This window comes from Hyla sarda, chromosome 3 (genome assembly GCF_029499605.1).
Source record: "Hyla sarda isolate aHylSar1 chromosome 3, aHylSar1.hap1, whole genome shotgun sequence".
NCBI lineage: Eukaryota > Metazoa > Chordata > Amphibia > Anura > Hylidae > Hyla > Hyla sarda.
In genome coordinates this window covers 29,280,974-29,300,862 of record NC_079191.1, presented here as the reverse complement: position 1 = coordinate 29,300,862, position 19,889 = coordinate 29,280,974, and the positions used below count along the sequence as shown (strand labels likewise).

The window sequence follows — 19,889 nt, the reverse complement described above, 5'->3', positions numbered from 1 at the left end:
AAAACGGAGCCTCCGGCTGTTGCAAAACAACAACTCCCAGCATTTCTGGACAGCCACTGACTGTCCAGGCATGCTAGGAGTTAAGCAACAGCTGGAGGCACCCTGTTTGGGAATCACTGGCATAGAATACCCCTATGTCCACCCCTATGCAATCCCTAATTTAGTCCTCAAATGCGCATGGCGCTTTCTCATTTTGGAGCCCTGTCGTATTTCAAGGAAGCAGTTTAGGGTCACATATGGGGTATTTCCATAACCGGGAGAAATTGCACTACAAATTTTGGGGGGGCTTTTTCTCCTTTTACCCCTTATGAAAAGGAAAAGTTGGGGGCTACACCAGCCTGTTAGTGTAAAAAAAACTAAATGTTTACCCTAACATGCTGGTGTTGCCCCATACTTTTTATTTTCACAAGCAGTAAAAGGAAAAAAAGCCCCCCAAAATTAGTAACGCAATTTCTCCTGAATACGGAAATACCCCATATGTGGGCGTAAAATGCTCTGCGAGCGCACAACAAGGCTCAGGAGTGAGAGCGCACCATGTACATTTGAGGCCTAAATTGGTGATTTGCACAGGGGTGGCTGATTTTACAGCGATTCTGACATAAACGCAAAAACATAAATACCCACATGTGACCCCATTTTGGAAACTACACCCCTCATGGAACGTAACAAGGGGTATAGTGAGCCTGAACACCCCACAGGTGTCTGACAAATTTTCATTACATTTGGATGGGAAAATGAAAAAAAAAAATGTTTTCACTAAAATGCTGGTGTTACCCTAAATTTTTCATTTTCACAAGGGAAAATAGAAAAAAAAAGCCCCCCAAAATTTGTAACCCAATTTCTTCTGAGTATATAAATGCCCCATATGTGGATGTAAAGTGCTCGGCGGGCGAACTACAATGCTCAGAAGAGAAGGAGCGCCATTGGGATTTTGAAGAGAAAATGTGTCCGGAATTGAAGGCCACATGAGTTTACAAGGCCCCCATAGAGCCAGAACAAAGGACCCCCCCCCCCCCGCCACATGTGACCCCATTTTGAAAACTACACCCCTCATGTAGTGTATTAAGGGGTACAGTGAGCATTTACGCCCCACATGTGTCTGACAGATTTTTGGAACAGTGGTCCGTGAAAATGAAAAATATAAATTTTTCATTTGCACAGCCCACTGTTCCAAAGATCTGTCAAACGCCAGTGGGGTGTAAATACCGTATTTTTCGCCCTATAGGACGCACCGGCGTATAAGACGCACCCAATTTATAGGTGCAAAATCTAAAAAAATAAAGATTTTGAACCCAATAGTGGTCTTCAACCTGCGGACCTCCAGATGTTGCAAAACTACAACTCCCAGCATGCCCGGACAGCTGTTGGCTGTCCGGGCATGCTGGGAGTTGTAGTTTTGCAACATCTGGAGGTCCGCAGGTTGAAGACCACTGGTATAGGAGGTAATACTCACGTGTTCCCGCCACTCCGGACCCGTCACCGCTGCCCTGGATGTCGCTCCATCGCTGTCGCCGCGTCCCCGTCGCTCGGGAACGTCTCTGCTGCCGGCCGGGTATCCTCGCTCTCCGTTGCCGCCATCACGTAGTTACGCACGCCGACGCACGTACGCGACGACGTGATGACGAGGAAGGAGAGCGCCGGCCATACAGGGGATCCCGGCACGGAGCAGACACCGAGGAGGCAGGTAAGGTCCCTCCCGGTGTCCTGTAAGCACTAACCCGGCTATTCAGTCGGGCTGTTCGGGACCGCCGGCGTGAAATTGCGGCGGTCCCGAACAGCCTGACTGAACAGCCGGGTTAGTGTTATTTTCGCTTCAGACGCAGCGGTCAGCTTTGATTGCCACGTCTGAAGGGTTAATACAGGGCATCACCGCGACCGGTGATGTCCAGTATTAGCCGCGGGTCCCGGCCGTTGATGGCCGCAGGGACCGCCGCGAAACGGGTGTATTCGCCGTATAAGACGCACCGACTTTCCCCCCCCCCCAGTTTTGGGGAAGAAAAAGTGCGTCTTATACGGCGAAAAATACGGTACTCACTGCACCCCTTATTAAATTCTGTGAGGGGTGTAGTTTCCAAAATGGGGTCACATGTGGGGGGGAACCACTGTTCTGGCACCACGGGGGGCTTTGTAAACGCACATGGCCCCTGACTACCATTCCTTTCCAAAAGCTCAATGGCGCTCCTCCTCTTCTGAGCATTGTAGTTCGCCCGCAGTGCATTTTACGTCCTAACATGGGGTATTTCCATACTCAGAAGAGATGGGGTTACAGATTTTGGGGGGCATTCTCTCCCATAACCCTTTGTAAAAATGGTAAATTTGGGGAAGAAACTGCACTTTAGTGAAAACATTTTTTTTTCATTTACACATCCGATTTTAACGAAAAGTCGGCAAACACCTGCGTGGTGTTAAGGCTCACTGGACCCCTTGTTACGTGCCTTGAGGTGTGTAGTTTCCAAAATGGTATGCCATGTGGGGTTTTCTGCTTTTCTTGCACCATAGGGGCTTCCTAAATGTGACATGCCCCCAAAAAAACATTTCAGCAAAATTCACTCTCCAAAATCCCATTGTTGCTCCTTCCCTTCTGAGCCCTCTACTGCGCCCTCCGAACACTTGACATACACATATGAGGTATTTCCTTACTCGAGAGAAATTGGGTTACACATTTTGGGGGGCTTTTTCTCCTATTACCTCTTGTAAAAATTCAAAAACTGGGTCTACAAGAACATGCGAGTGTATAAAATGAAGATTTTGAATTTTCTCCTTCACTTTGCTGCTATTCCTGTGAAACACCTAAAGGGTTAACAAACTTACTGAATGTCATTTTGGATACTTTGAGGGGTGCAGTTTTTATAATTGGGTCATTTGTGGGGTATTTCTAATAGGAAAGCCCTTCAAATCCACTTCAAACCTGAACTGGTCCCTGAAAAATTCAGATTTTGAAAATTTTGTGAAACATTGCTGCTGAACTTTGAAGTCCTCTGGTGTCTTCCAAAAGTAAAAACATGTCAACTTTATGATGCAAATATAAAGTAGACATATTGTATTTGTGAATCAATATAAAATGTATTTGGAATGTCTATTTTCCTTACAAGCAGAGAGCTTCAAAGTTAGAAAAATGCTAAATTTTCAAATTCTTCATCAAATTTTGGAATTTGAGAAATGATGCAAGAAATGATGCAAGTATCGACAAAAATTTACCACTACCATAAAGTAGAATATGTCACGAAAAAACAATCTCGGAATCAAATTTATAAGTAAAAGCATCCCAGAGTTATTAATGCTTAAAGTGACAATGGTCAGATTTGCAAAAAATGCTCCCGTCCTTAGGGTCATAATGGGCTCATTCCCCAAGGGGTTAACCTGGCCTTGGACTCTTTATTGCCCCTGCCTGACCTAGGATTAGCGGTACTACCTTTGGATGGTTATATAGGAAAATCGCGCCCTGGCGTCACGAACACGAAGGGGCTAATACCATCTACCCCTGGGCAACACCATCGGTCCCTCTCACCTCACACCCCATGGCTCACCACAATGTCATGGTTGGTTTGTGACATCGAATCTTTGTATACGTCCCTGCCCCACACTATGTCAGTGCAGGCAGTTTCAGACATTATGCAACAATTCTCATTGTATGATTCGGTACTACAGGGGGTTATTCTGGATGCTTTATGGTACATTCTACCACATACATTTTTTTTGTATGAAAATATTGTTTACTTGCAAAAAACTGGTGCTTCTATGGGGGCGAAGATCTCTCCAACTCTAACAAATTTATTTGTTTTTTAGTATGAAAACCAGTATATTTTCAATTAAACAAACCCTTTTTTGGACCGCATAAAATGGTTGGCTAGATATGTGGGCGACATTGTTGTCATATGGACGGGCACTGATATAGAGGCCTTGGACTTTGTCCACTATATGAACAACAATGCCCACAATCTCCGTTTTACACATATGCGACACAAAAACCAGGTTCCCTATCGTAAACCATTTACTGGTAACACCATTTGGCATGCAAGCTCTTGTCACCCCCACCATACAGTAACAGGCATTCCGGTTGGTCAATTAATCAGAGCAAAAAGAAATTGTTCAACCACAAAGAATTCAATTGCGGAGCAAGAAACGGTTTGTAACTGTCTAAAAGTAAGAGGTTACAAAACGTGGATGCTAGAGAGAGCCAAACATAGTGTACAAGGCAAAACTAGATCTAATTTACTTCAAAATCGGATAATGTCGCAAGCTAATAACCATTATTACAATAAGGTCTCCTTTGTCACTACCTACAGTATGGAGTTTCATGATATTAAAACAATTGTGAATAAATTTCTTCCAATACTCCGACAGGACCCCGTCTGAGATATCATCTTAAAAGAAGGTTGTAATTAGAGATGAGCGAACTTACAGTAAATTCCATTCGTCACGAACTTCTCGGCTCGGCAGTTGATGACTTTTCCTGCATAAATTAGTTCAGCCTTCAGGTGCTCCGGTGGGCTGGAAAAGGTGGATACATTCCTAGGAAAGAGTCTCCTAGGACTGTATCCACCTTTTCCAGCCCACCGGAGCACCTGAAAGCTGAACTCATTTATGCAGGATAAGTCATCAACTGGCGAGCCGAGAAGTCCGTGACAAATCGAATTTACTGTAAGTTCGCTCATCTCTAGTTGTAATTTCTCATCACATAAAGCCCCAACACTGGTAAGTATTCTTTCCCCTAGTCTTCCACCTTCATCCCCATGGCAGAAAATGGTTAGTTGGATTAAAACACAAGGGTCCTCATTTACTAAGAGTGTTGAGTAGGTTTCTTTGTGGGTTTTAATTTCCTACAATTTATTTTCCACAGTATTTACTAAGGTTTCCCTACATTTTCCCTTTTCCCTACACTTTGCTTTTTTTTTTTTACACATGCTCTGATCTGTCTGGTTTTCCTCAGCTCAAATCCACCACATTTTCTATGGAAACCTTAGTAAATATGTTGTTTTTTGTGAAAATGTTGGGGACACGCCCCTTTTTGGAGACTACGCCCCCTTTTCCCATCGGCCATGCCCCTTTTTCAGAATTTCTTAGCAAAATGGAGAGTTAGTCTGGGTTTTTTCAATTCTGGCACAAATTCTGGCGCAGACACAGGTTCTGGCGCAATGCGAAAGAATCTGGCGCACAACCCTACAAAACATGACGGGTTTGCAATAGTAAATGAGGGCCAAGGTTTTCATAAATGTGGTTGTGGTGAGGAACTGTGTGGAAAAGCCTTGTGGGGTGTAGGTTAGTTGGAGTGCTGCTGTTCTAGATACTGAAAGGGTTACCCTGTTAACCCTTGTCACTCATGACACCAGGGTGAGGGTTCAATTCGGTAATGTTGCTGGGCCTATTGCCACCCTTCCCAAAAGCGATAGGTGCGTGCGTAATAATTAGATTGTCCACAACCACTGTTGAACTTAAAGGGGTATTCCAGGCCAAAACTTTTTTTTTATATATCAACTGGCTCCGGAAAGTTAAACAGATTTGTAAATTACTTCTATTAAAAAATCTTAATCCTTCCAATAGTTATTAGCTTCTGAAGTTGAGTTGTTATTTTCTGTCTAACTGCTCTCTGATGACTCACGTCCTGGGAGCTGTGCAGTTCCTATGGGAATATTCTCCCATCATGCACAGCTCCCGGGACGTGACATCATCATTGAGCAGTTAGACAGAAAACTTCAGAAGCTAATAACTATTGGAAGGATTATGATTTTTTAATAGAAGTAATTTACAAATCTTTTTAACTTTCCGGAGCCAGTTGATATATATAAAAAAAGGTTTTGCCTGGAATACCTCTTTAAAACTTGCAGGAACTTTTACTGAAGAATTTCTGAAGCAGGCAATATCAATAACAGTCCAGATAACAAAGTCCATTTCTAACTGGGCAGCGATTGACAGTTGGTTGGGATCAGATGAGCTTAATGTAGCTTCTCATAGATTCTGTAGCAGAGATCCGCTGGATTTAGGGGAGCGTTTAGGTCCAGTGATCTTGCAGAGATAATGGGGAATTATAAAATCTAATAGTCTCTAGCATAGGCCCCGGCCGCAAGGCTTTGGGCCTAGTTCTTGTCTTTGGAAGTTGCGCTCCTAACCTCATCCAGAGTCAGCAACCCAAGAGAGAGAATAATGGCGGCCGCTCCCTTATATGGGCAGGGGTTGGCCGTTTTGGATTGTCCATATAAAACTGTCACTATCAGTTACATTGCATTGTGGGTGAACACGTGACACGAGAACCACCAAAGGTCCTTAAGCAAACCATAGAGTTCTGAACTAAGTCACATGACCCACAGGTAGGAATCTTTAATTGCCATATTTACATGTTTATTTACATACATATTAACTAACTAAGGGGTGACGAGGGGCTAGCTAAGGTAGAGGACCCCCACTGTTCCTAGGGACTCTGTCTTTGGGGACCTCACCACAAGGTAACATATGAAATACGGTACCGGGACACCACATGGTCACATTAGGTGTGTGGTGTGTAAGTACGCTGCCAAAACTTTTTCCGATGCACGTTCCGGCAAAGTTCATAAAATCAGAGATTTCCTGAATTGTGATTCTTGTTTTGTATTATACAATTGCGGTGGCCCAGTAGGGGAGATGTTGCCCCGTACCTTTGCTGTCCTGTCAGGCAATCTCCTTCAGTATCCTCAGGGCCCCTCTTACCTGTGTCCCCCCTGTAAATATGTTCTGCAGTGTATTGTATTGTAAAATGTGTTGTATCTTTAAGAGTTATGTCATGTGATTGGTACCCAGGAGGTACCAGTGACAGGTGATCCCAGGGCTGACCTATGGGCTCCCTGCTAGTCTCCCCCCATATAAGCCCTGGGTGGAGCTTCTCTCTCTCTCTTCTGCTGAGGTCCAGTGCAGTCTTGTCTAGTGTGTGTGTCCAGAGGGTTGGAGACCTCTAAGTCCAGTCCTGCAGCCACCATCAAGTCAAGTAAGATAAAGTCACAGCTTTATGAGTCAAGTCAGTCCCTGTCACCTGTCAAGTCAGCGTGGTCTGCCTTCAATTATCCAGTCCTACTACAAGTCCCAGCAAGCCCTTACGGTCTCTGCATCACTGGTCACCTTTGACCTTGGCTGAACTGTATAGACTTTACCAACTGTCTACCCTCAGTAAAGCTACCGTTGTCTGTAATTTGGTGTCAGAATCTTTATTGCCCCCGTGCCTAGCCCCGGATCCAGCGGTATACCTTTGGATGGTTATAGGCTAAACCACGCCCTGGCGTCACAAATACAAGGGGTTGATGCCATCTCCACCTAGGTTAATAATATCTGCCCTCATCACACCCCGTTACCACACAATGTCACATGTTCTGCTTGTAATTTAACTTATATTGGATCCACTAAAAAAAATCTTAAAAAATGCATCCAAGAACCCATCAGAGGTTTGAACAATGTACTTAATGTGAACATGTCTAATGTATCCCGACGTGTTTGTGATGTTCATAATGGGAATGTTTCTAACATGCGTTTTTATTGCCATTGAAAGAGTTCATAAACAGATTAGGGAGGGAAATTGTCTGAAAGCTCTCCTATAGGATAACAATGATCAGATAATGATCAACGACAATGGACGTAAACGTACGTCATGGTGACGTGGTACTTAGTGCTCCATGACGTACATTTACGCGTCGCCATGATCGCGAGCATCGGAGCAGTGCTCTTGTCATGCCCGGTAGGTCCCGGCTGCTATCAGCAGCCAGGGACCTGCCGGTAATGGCGAACGTCCGTGATTAACCCCTCAGTTACCGCGGAAGTGCGGTACTTTGAATGGATGATCAGATCGCCCGCAGTGCTGCCGCGGCGATCCGATCATCCAGCATGGAGGACGGAGGTCCCCTCACCTGGCTCTGGCCGTCTCCTGGGGTCTTCTGCTCTGGTCTGAGATCGAGCAGACCAGAGGAGAAGATGACCGATAATACTGAGCAGTGCTATGTCCTATATATAGCACTGAAAAGTATTAGCAGTCAACTGATTGCTATGAATAGTCCCATATGGGGACATAAAAAGTGTTAAAAAAAAGTAAAAAATTTGAAAATCCCCTCCCCCAATAAAAAAGTAAAACGTCCGTTTTCCCATTTTACCCCCCCCCCCCAAAAAAAAAACAATACACATATTTGGTATCGCCGCATGCGTACAAGTCTGAACTATTAAAATATTTTGTTAATTATCCCGTACGGTGAACGGCGTAAACGTAAAAAAAAAAAAATGTCTAAAATTGCTGCTTTTTTGCCACATTTTATTCCAAAAAAAAAAAAATGATTAATAAAAAGTAAAACCTAAGCAAAAGTGGTACTGATAAAACTGATCATGGCACAAAAAATGAGCCTTCATATCGCCCCATATACGGAAAAATGAGAAAGTTATAGGTGGTCAAAATCGGGCAATTTCAAACATACTAATTTTATTAAAATGGTTTGAGATGTTTTTTTAAGCGGTACAATTATAGAAAAACATATAACATGGGTAACATTTTAATCGTATTGACCCACAGAATAAAAAAAACATGTCATTTTTACCAGAAAATGTACAGCGTGAAAACAAAGCCTTCCAAAATCTGCTAAATTGCGGTTTTTTTTTTCAATTTCCCCACATAAATAATATTTGTTTGGTTGCGCCGTACATTTTATGGTAAAAAAGTGATGTAATTACAAAGTACAATTGGTGACATAAAAAACAAGCCCTCATATGGGTCTGTGGATGGTAATATAAGAGAGTTATGAATTTTAGAAGGCGAGGAGGAAAAAACGAAAATGCAAAAATAAAATTGGTCTGGTCCTTAAAGGGGTACTCTGCCCCTAGACATCTTATCCCTTATCCAAAGGATAGGGGATAAGATGTTAGATCGCCACGGTCCCGCTGCTGAGGACCCCTGGGATTGTCGCTGCGGCACCGCGCTATCATTACTGCACAGATAGAGTTCGCTCTGCGCGTAATGACGGGCAGTACAGGGGCCGAAGCATCGTTATGTCACGGCTCTGCCCCTTGTGATGTCACTGCCCGCCCCCTCAATACGAGTCTATGGGAGGGGGCATGGCGGTCGTCATGCCCCTGCCATAGACTTGCATTAAGGGGGCGGGCCGTGATGTCACAAGGGGCAGAGCCATGACGTCACGCTGCTCCGCCCCATGTATCGCCCGTCATTACGCACAGAGCGAACTCGCTTTGCGCAGTAATGACAGCTGGGTGCTGCAGCGGTGATCCCTGGGGTCCCCAGCAGCGGGACCCCGGTGAGGGGGAGGGGGGGGGGGGAGGGAAGGGGGGGGAGGAGAGGAGAGGCAGGGTCCTTGTGAGGAGCATACAGCAAGGTGCTGTGAGTGACCCACCAATAATGAAGTGGACAGACAAGGAGTCTTCGTACACACAGCAAGAGGCTGCAAACGCTGTGTGTGACCAGTGAGTAAAGGTTGCAGGAAACTTGTGTTTTAAGCTGGTGGAGACTATAGCTTACCAGTGGATAGAGGGAAGAGACTAATGTGTATTTAGTGGCTGGATGGCCTAGGATTTTGTTTTGTTCCTGTGTTATGTTTTTTTTGTTCTGGAACCTGTCTAATAAAAATATATAGTGTGGTGGTACTGTGGATTAGTGATGCTCGCGAATATTCGCAATGCGAATTTTATTCGCGAATATCGCATATTCGCGAATTCGCGAATATTCGCGAATATAGCACTATATATTCGGAATTACGAATATTCATTTTTTTTATTTTTTATTATTTATTTTTTTTCACAGTACACATCACAGTGATCATCCCTCTCTGCTTCCAGCTTGTGTGGTGTAAAGAAGGCTCTAATACTACTGTGCGTGCGACTTTTCGCATATGCGAAAATTAACATATGCTAATTTTCGCATATGCGAATTGTCGCCTGTGTTAATTTTGAATATGCTAATTTTCGTATATGTTAATTTTCGCACTCGCGAATTTTCGATTATGCGAAAATAAAACGAGAATATTACGAATATGCGAATATTCACGAATATATGACGAATATTCGTCCATATATTCGCGAATATTCGCGAATTCGAATATGGCCTATGCCGCTCAACACTACTGTGGATGTATGTATATAAATATACACAATGTGTAAGTATGTATCTGTATGTAACGTGTACTACTTTCCATTTCAGGACTGGCAGAATCATGTTTACCATCGACCTGGTCACCGTTCTTCTTCTGATTTTAACTTGCTTATTTTTAATAAAGTTTTATAAGAAGCCAAAGGACAATATGTACAAAAACTTCCCACCTGGACCCAAACCCTTGCCCATCATTGGAAACATGCACATACTAAACCTGAAGAGGCCGCACAAGACATTCCTCGAGGTATTAGAACATTGATAGGTGTATGTAAGGTATATACAGAAATAGCACTGTGTGTTAGACAAAAAATTCTGTCTTCCAGTGGGCATATGGTGTCAATTCCCCCAGAATTTTTTTTAGTATAGTGACCCCTCCGACCTACGATGGCCCCGACATACGATCCTTTCAACATGCGATGGCCTCTGAGGCCATGGCATGTTGAAGGCAGCATCAACATACGATGCTTTTGTATGTCGGGGCCATCGCATAAACGGCTATCCTGCAGCGCAGACTGCTTCAGCTGCCACCGGATAGCCGTTTATGGTGCCCCGTGTGGTCCGTTGACGATCACTTACCTGTCCTCGGGGCTCCGGCGCGTCCTTCGGGATCCCCTGCATCGTCAGCGCTCTCCATCATCGCCATCACGTCGCTGCGCACGCCGTCCCGTCATACAATAGGAGCGGCGTGCGTAACGACGTGATGGCGGCGACGGAGAGCGAGGATCCAGGGCAGCAGAGACGTTCCAGAGCGTCGGGGATGCGGCGACAGCGATGGAGGGTGACATCCAGGGCAGCGGTGATGGTCCGGAGCGGCGGGGACAGGTGAGTACAACTTCCTATACCAGTGGTCTTCAACCGGCGGGCCTCCAGATGTTGCAAAACTACAACTCCCAGCATGGCCGGACAGCCGTTGGCTGTCCGGGCATGCTGGGAGTTGTAGTTTTGCAACATCTGGAGGTCCGCAGGTTGGAGACCACTGTCCTATACTTGCACGGATCCCTCAACATACGATGGTTTCAACAAACAATGGTTCATTTGGAACGGATTACCATCGTATGTTGAGGGACCACTGTATATGTGTGTATATAATATAATTTATTTTATTTTTTAAAATGGTAACTTAACATTCATGGGATACTGCAAGACAGCCCTGGGAATTCATTGTCTTAAAGGGGGTTATCCAGGAAAAAAAACTTTATATATCAACTGGCTCCAGAAAGTTAAACAGATTTGTAAATTACTTCTATTAAAAAATCTTAATTCTTTCAGTACTTATGAGCTTCTGAAGTTAAGGTTGTTCTTTTATGTCTAAGTTCTCTCTGATGACACATGTCTCGGGAACCGCCCAGTTTAGAAGAAAATTCCCATAGCAAACCTCTTCTAAACTGGTTTCCGAGACAGGTGTCATCAGAGAGCACTTAGACAGAAAAGAACAACCTTAACTTCAGAAGCTCATAAGTACTGAAAGGATTAAAATATTTTAATAGAAGTAATTTACAAATCTGTTTAACTTTCTGGAGCCAGTTGATATATATATCAGATGCTGGGTGCACCGCTATTTGCAGCTCCATTATTTGTACTTTTTTTTTTTTTTAATTAACAATTTTTATTATTTTCCAAGGAAAGTAGACAAGAAAATATACAGCCAAAGGCAATATAATAACACACATAATCCCACTCCCCTTGTCTCGCCTTACATTACATTAGGGCTATAGCCTCTTCGTTACCGAAGATTCGGGTAACTTTATCTATTGTAGGCGAGTCTATTAGTTAACCCATGCGAGCCATTCCTGTTTTATATATAACAGTTAAACAAGTAAATAAAATCAACAATTAACATCAATAATCTACATACTTGCACATACTGATCTCTGATCACAGAAAATATATACCTTTTCCTTTGTTCAATTAGAAGTGTGGGCATCGACCCAGAGTAATCCATTAGATTAATCAACTGCCAGAGCACCTAAGGTGCCCTTAAGAGCTTCCAATGCATACCACTCTGTCATTTTATACTTATTCATCAGACGCCGTCTGTCCTCTTCAGACATTAATTTGGATATAACCACTCTCCACTTTTTGAAAAATGTCTTAGTGCCTCTGTCTGGGTCCCTGAGCGTCTCCCTAGACTCCATATCCATCAGGTGCAAAAATGTGGACGTCACCTCCTGTATCCCTGGAATCGTTGCTGCTAACCAGTGTCTCAATAAGCATTTGACTCCGACTAGTAGCAGCAAGTGAATATCTTTGGCCGTTAAAGTAGACTCTTCACCTGACGCAGTGACCATAGGAATATAATGAAATATGTAATGTATAGGTTCTAAGTTTATTTCTCTTTCCCACACCTTAAAGATCAGTTCTTGAACAGATTTCCAGTAATCTTTTACCTGTCCACAAAGCCAGAGACAGTGCATCAGGTCAGCCTTATTCAAATGACACTTTGGACAAGCTGTCAAATAATGAGGCGGCACCTCCCAGTGTGAAAAGTTAAAAGCGTACGTTGCTTTATGTAGAATTTTAAAATGCATCTCCCTCCAGTCTTCGCTCACCGCTGCCCCCCGCACATGTCTCAGGCCCTGCCTCAGCTTCTCCGTTACCTCATCTTGCCCCAAAACCGGGGTCCAATGATCAAACAATTTAGACGCATATGTGAATGAGTCCCTGTCCCGAATATTTCTATACAGGTGAGACAAAGCACGGCAGGACGTGGCCTGTCCCAATAGATCAGTAAAGTGTGTTTCTTCTGGCAAATTGTCGAACTGTTGGGCCCTAGACCTACAAAACGATTTTATCTGATAGAACTGGAGGGCCTGTGATGCTGGGAAGTTGTATTTGTCTCTCAAGTCATTCCAGGTATATAACGTTCCCCCCGGAGAAGTCAGCAAGTCTCCTACTGTGCGTATTCCTCCCTCCCTCCATCCGTCATATAGCTTATTTTCAGAACCCAATGAAAAGAAGGGGGAGTGCCATAAGGACATTATGGGTGAAATACTGAAGGGCAGATGATATAGCTTCCGGACCGCCTTCCACGCAGCGATGGTATCTCGCAAGAGAGCACTTCGTTTTACTTCTATGGGTAATTCAGAGTATTTCGCATGTAGTAAGGCAGTGAGATCCCATGGAGCAGCCAGCTGCTTGTCCAGCGACAAGTTAGAGAAGTAGGAGCAGTCCAGTGCCCAATCCCTCACATGTCGAAGGAGAGCCGCAAGATTATATGTTCTAACACAGGGCATGTTCAAACCCCCCAAATGTTTACCCAATTGTAGCTTTTTATATGCTATTCTAGGGCGCTTCCCCTTCCACAAAAACCCAACAATCCATGACTGAAGAAGACGGACATCTGTATGTTTGAGCAGAAGGGGAATCGTCTGCAAGGGGTACAACAATTTTCCAAAGCACATCATCTTCACTAAGTGTGCCCTTCCCACCAACGACAGGGGCAGTGTACGCCATCTGACTAGGTCATTTTTAATTTTAGTAAATATTGGGAGATAGTTCAATTTATATAGGTCAGCAGTAGTCTTCCCTATTTTGATCCCTAAATATGTTATCTGCGACTTCGCCACTGTCACACCAAGTTGAGGAACACAGGGAGTCGCCTGCGATCCCAGAAAGAGTAGTTGACACTTAGACGAATTAACCCTAAAACCCGAGAATGAACCAAAATGGCTCAATTCCTGCATGACTACTCCCACATGCGATACTGGATCATCTAGATATACTAACATATCGTCCGCAAAGCAAGTCAGTTTTAATTCATGTGATCCCACCCTTATTCCCCTGAATCCCCTTGATTGTATAAGAGCACGCGCCAGAGGCTCCAAAGCCATGTCAAAAAGGAGAGGAGACAAAGGACACCCCTGACGTGTCCCCTTCTGCAGTGTGATAGGCTGTGATAAGAAACCTGGTGTATATACCCGCGCCAGGGGAGCTCTATATATGGTGTCAATGTACCTACGGAAGGTTCCCCTGATTCCAAAACCGTCCAGAACATCCCCCAACCACTCCCAGCTTATGTTATCGAAGGCTTTCTCAGCATCGATTGCCAGCAGTGCCGGGGGTGTCCTGGAGTGGTCTAGTCTGCTGGCCATATCCTGAGCTGCTATGACCGCCCGTATATTTGTAACTGCTGAGCGTCCCTTCACAAACCCCACTTGATGGTGTCCTATCAGAGTCGGTAAAAAGTTTGACAGACGGTCCGCCAGTATCTTTGATAAGAGTTTACAGTCCTGATTAATGAGGGAGATCGGACGATAAGAGGAGGCATACTCCGGAGGTTTATCAGGTTTCGGTATTACTTTAATGTAGGCGATATCCCCCGAAGCCAGCATCCTCCCATCCGCCAGAATGGAATTGAACACCTGGACTAAAAAAGGCGAAATCTCCTTTTCCAGTGTTTTGTAAAAATCAGGGCCAAAACCATCAGGTCCCGGTGCCTTCCCCCCTGTCAACCCCCGTATAGCCGTACTAACGTCCTCCAATGTGATTGGAGCATTAAGCAACTCTAAAGCCGCATTCGACATTCGAGGTAAGTTTAGTGAGCTTAAATACTTAAGTCCCTCCTCTCTATTAAGGTCATCCCCCCTATACAAACGCTGGTAAAAGTCCCCCAAGATTTGGTTGATATCTTTCGGGTGAGTCTGAGTCATACCATCCTTGTCCTTCAATGCCCTGATGTCCGTCACTGGTCTCCATCCCTTCGCTAAGTTAGCCATCAGTTTCCCCGCCTTGTTCCCAAATTTGTATAAAGTCGCATTCCGTTGATCGCGAAACAGTGTGTCCAACTGTTCCTGAGAGTGTTCAAAGTCCGTCTTCGCCCTTACCCAATCCTCTCTATTACCATTAGTCGGATCAGCCAGAAAATTAGTGTATGCACTGCGTAAATTATTAGTCGCCTTCTGAAATACTAAAGTCGCGCTTCTTTTACGGTGGGTTACATAAGCCATGACTCTCCCCCTCAGCACAGCCTTTGCGGCATCCCAGAACAGCCTTGGGTTGGCAGCATGCTCTGCATTCGTAGACCGATATTCCATCCACCAGCTATTAAGATGAGCCTGAAAATCGGTCTCCTTGGCCAATGCCGAGGGGAAGCGCCACAGGATATCGGTTCCTTTAGGTATAATCGAAGTCATCTCCATCAGCAATGGTGCATGGTCAGAAATTACTATGTCTGCCAATTCCGCTCTCTCTATCCTAGGCAACAAGGTCTGTGAAACTAGAAAATAATCTATGCGAGACCATGCTTTCCACATTGCCGAATAAAAGCTAAATTCCCTACCATCAGGGTGCATGTGCCTCCATACGTCCGTGAAGTTTGTGCATTCTAGTAAGTCCGTCAGCCAATTTTCCTCACCCCTTCCGTGTCCCTCCCCCTCAGCCGTTCTCTTTCTATCCTCCCTGCAAGAATGAACTGTGTTGAAATCCCCGCCCACCAATATATTTCGTTCACGGTCATCCCCAAAAGTGTCTTGTAGAGTTCGAAAGAATGGAGTGCGATTATCATTAGGGGCGTAAATATTGTATAAGCTTAACCGTCCCAGAGCAGAGTCCAGTACAATATGACACATCCTACCATTTTTATCAGATTGTTGGGAAATCACAGTGTGTGCGAAAGATTTTCTGATGAGAACTACAACCCCTGCCTTCCCATTCACCGCTGGTGAACCATATACCGCTCCCACCCACATCTGTCTGAGTCTAAAAAAATCCTCCTCCCCCAGGTGTGTCTCCTGCAATAAAGCAATATTTGTTTTAAGTTTGTTTAGGTGACGTAAAACCATACGCCTTTTGGCCGGGGACCTAAGTCCCTTCACATTCCAGGAGGTGACCGTCATTGTATTATACTAAAAAGTAAGGTAACATGGAGTCTGATATACCTGAGGACAAACGACGTCTGCCGATCACAATCTTCCACTTCTCCCCGCTTCCAGAAAAGTACAGTGCACACAATATCATTGTTGTATGTAGACATAGAAAATAAAAATAATGAAAAAACAATGAACAAGATCAACTTGGTGACATAACATAAAACCCTCTGCACAGTGTCTATCGTATTCCAGACTTCACTTTTTTCGCTGATGGTAACATGGTGGGACACTGAACCACCTCTACAGAAAGTTACCTCTAGAATCATCAATCTCCTCCCGCCCCCCTTTTGCCCGTTACATTAAATCCCCTCAACCCCCAATCCCCCCCCCCTCCCCCCCTCCAGAACGGCATGCACCACGTACATCCTTCCTTTGACATTTTAGTGCAGAATAACAAACTTAATTAATGAAAGAGACCATGAGAAATAGTGTAATAGTCCCTGAAGATATGTCCACCATCTCCCTTGGAAGTCACCTTCATCCTCGCTATGTATGTAACCAACAGCATAAACCAAGAGTACGTGCTAGCCCCCAATTACATCTGTAGAGCATCCCTTGGAGTATCATAGAATGTTCATCCTGGGGTAATAGAACCCGGTTGAACCCTGTCGTCTCTTCTACGTTTCTGCGCAGATCGTGCCGTAATCTCCATAGCCTCCTGCGTCTCTGTTAAGGAGGCTGCCTCATCCGGAGATGAATAAGTTGCAGATGTACCGTCTTTACCAAACACCCTCAAAACTGCCGGATATTGCAAAGTGAAGCGAATCTGCTGTCTGAACAACGAAGTACAAATATGGGCAAAAGCTTTCCGTTTTTGTGCAACTTCCGCAGAGTAGTCAGCAAATAGGAGTAACTTGTGCCCCTGATAGAGCAGTGGAGTGTTACGTTTTTTAAAAGTGCGTAGCACAAGTTCTTTGTCAGCGTAATTCAGATAACGTGCTATGACCTGGCGTGACTTGGCAGTGCGATTTTGTTTATTAGCCTCAGCTTGTGTGGGGGGTCCCACTCTGTGCGCTCTCTCTACTAAATATCCCCCTTCTAGACCAAGTGCTTTGGGCAGTTCCATCGAATAAAAAGCAATAAGCTGATTGTGTGGGATAGTCTCCGGTAAACCCACCACTCTTAAGTTATTTCTTCTGGACCTATTTTCTAGGTCATCAACCTTATCTTGCAATGCCTGTTGCGCCTTAGACATAAGACTCATTTCCCTTGAGAGAGTGTCCATCTCATTGTCCAGCTGTACATGCCTGTGTTCTAGCTCCGTAATCCGAGCAGTGTGGGAGGATACCTCCATTTTAAGCTGTGCCACTGCTGCTGATATAGAGGCTTCAATTGTGGCGGTTATTTGTGGGGAGAGTATTTTAGCCATTTCCATGGCATATTGTTTGCCCGTCATCCCTAATGAGGGGATGACAGAGTCCATAACCCCACTTACTTGCCCTTCCTGGGTAGCTGTGGTGGAGGAGGTCATCTGCGCCATATCCTGGCTCATCTCGGCCGCCGCCATTTTGAGGACCGCTTCGTCCCGCTCCGGAGTTGAGGAGGGATGCTGACAGGGTGCACTGGCGCCGCGAGTGACAAATCTCTCCATCAGAGAGGTAATGGGGAAGATCCCGGCAGAGATCCTACCCCGATGACCGGTTCTGTGAGCGGTGAATGCAGCCGTTACAGGGTGACTCGTCGGAGCTCCCGCTAGTGCGTCTCCTCCATCAGCGCGCCGGAACCGGAAGTTCTCCATTATTTGTACTTTGTCTGTTTGGAAATTATGTTGCAGCAGAGTCTCATTGTTTTCAATGAGATTCTGCTGACCGTGCAACGGTGGAATTTCTGCAGCAGATTTTTCCATAGCAGAAATTTTGATTCTGATGTCCAACGAAAGAATATTCATTCTTTCAGTGTAATCCATTTGGAAATGCATTGCAGTCTATGGAGACATGCAAATTTGCGGGCTGACATTGCTCAAATTTTACACCATGTGAACATACCCAATAGCAGGGAATGTGCCCCTTATCTGCTAATCTGTCTATGCTGACCGGAATATAAACCAATTGGCTACCAGCCACAATCTGAATGCCTGCCCCTATATGTATACATGTTTCCCAGGGCCAGAAAGTTTAACAGATTGGTAAATTATTTATATTAAACATCTTAATCCTTCCAGTACTTATCAGCTGTTTTCTACTGCAGAGGAAGTTCTTTTATTTTTGAATTTCTTTTTTGTCTGACCACAGTGCTCTCTGCAGACACCTCTGTCCATGTCAGGAACTGTCCAGAGCAGCATATGTTTGCTATGGGGATTTGCTCCTACTCTGGACAGTTCCTGACATGGACAGAGGTGTCAGCAGAGAGCACTGTGGTCAGACAGAAAAGAACTCCCTGTGGAGCATACAACAGCTAAGTACTGGAAGGATTAACATTTTTAAATAGAAGTGACTTACAAATCTGTATAACTTTTGCCGGAGTACCCCTTTTTAAGAGGTTAAAAAATTTTAAATTTCCGCTCACCCCTCCATTCACACAAATTCAGTGTCTAGACCATCCCGGTGACCTGACACTTCACAGCCAATATGTAGCCAGACTGATAAGGAACAAGCAGGAAGTTCTTTGGAAGAGAAATCTAGAATTCTGAGATGTAGTCTTTAAAAGCATAAAGAGGAATTACAAATATAAAAAGAGATGTTGGCTACAAGCAGAGGCAGAAGAGCAGCCATCCTATGGCTAATACAGAGACAGAAGAGCAGCAATCCCACAGCTGATAGCAGAGGCAGTGCATACATTGTAATCCTATCCCCACTTCCTACAGGGAGCCAATGAAGATGATCCCACTCCTACTCTTCTGCAGTCTGTCTTGGTATTTCTGTTACTAGAGATGGACTGAGCCTAACAATAGGCAAGCGCACAGCAAACTCAGTGGGATTTTTTTTAAATGAAAACCAAAATTCATATACTATTGACAGAGCATACGTTGCATGAAAAGTTACTAACAATTTACTACTTTTTAGTTCACCAAAAGATGCCCCCTCCTGGTGTATTAGTGATATTTTTGCACTCTGTATTATGTATTTTTTCTTTCACAGCTCTCTAAGGAGTACGGCCCAGTGTTCAGTGTGCAGATAGGCAGTCAGAAGATGGTCTTACTATGTGGATATGAGACGGTGAAAGACGCTCTTGTCAACTATGCAGAAGAGTTTTCTGAAAGACCATATGTGCCCATTTTCCATGACCTAGCCAAGGGATATGGTAACTTTTCCCTATTTACTCTTTTTATAGAATAAAACAATCAAATAAAATTACCAGCATACTATCAGAACATAAATTTGTTACATTTAGGGGTTAGTCTCTTAGGCTAGGTTCACATCCTGTTAATGTTCTGTTTTTAATCCTTACAAAGTCTTAGTTTTTTTTGTACAGAAAGCAGCAGTACTCCACTGCCCCATCATTCGGAACATTTTGTTTTTAATGCTGGGTGCGGGCTGCAGGGGTTGTGATGTCATGCAATTCCCCCTCAATGCAAGTCTATGGGAGGGGGCGTGGCCGTGACGTCACACCAAGCCCTCTCAATGCAAGTCTATTGGAGGGACTAGACTGTGACATCATGAATGAGGAAGCTGCAAGCTTCCGTGTTCCAGATGCCACTGCTGCCGGCCCGGAGATCACGGGGGTCCCTAGCGGCGGGACCCCTGCGATCTAACATCTTATCCCCTATCCTTTGGCTAGGGGATAAAATGTATGCGGTGGAGTACCCCTTTAAGTGCTTACTTGCCTTATGTCTGGAGCGGGTCGCCTCCTCTTCTGTGATTTAATGGTCCCCTCCAGGATCAGCATTCCACAGTGAATAACTTGTCTCAAGCCTTTCCCAGAATCCTGTTCACCTCGAAAACAGTGATCAGAGGGGCAAAGCTGGACCGCACACATGATCA

At 44.6% G+C, this 19,889-nt stretch overlaps 1 protein-coding gene across 3 annotated transcripts in view; it reads left to right on the top strand.

The window, feature by feature from the left end:
- LOC130361234 (cytochrome P450 2K6-like) overlaps positions 1-19,889 on the top strand; it is a 73,377-nt gene that overhangs the window by 20,715 nt on the left and 32,773 nt on the right. For all 3 annotated transcript variants that reach the window (XM_056563989.1, XM_056563987.1, XM_056563988.1), the window contains exons 2-3: positions 10,151-10,346; positions 19,047-19,209. In XM_056563989.1, the coding sequence (XP_056419964.1) occupies positions 10,164-10,346; positions 19,047-19,209 (346 nt within the window). In that variant the 5' untranslated portion in view covers positions 10,151-10,163. The remainder of the gene's footprint in view (positions 1-10,150; positions 10,347-19,046; positions 19,210-19,889) is intronic.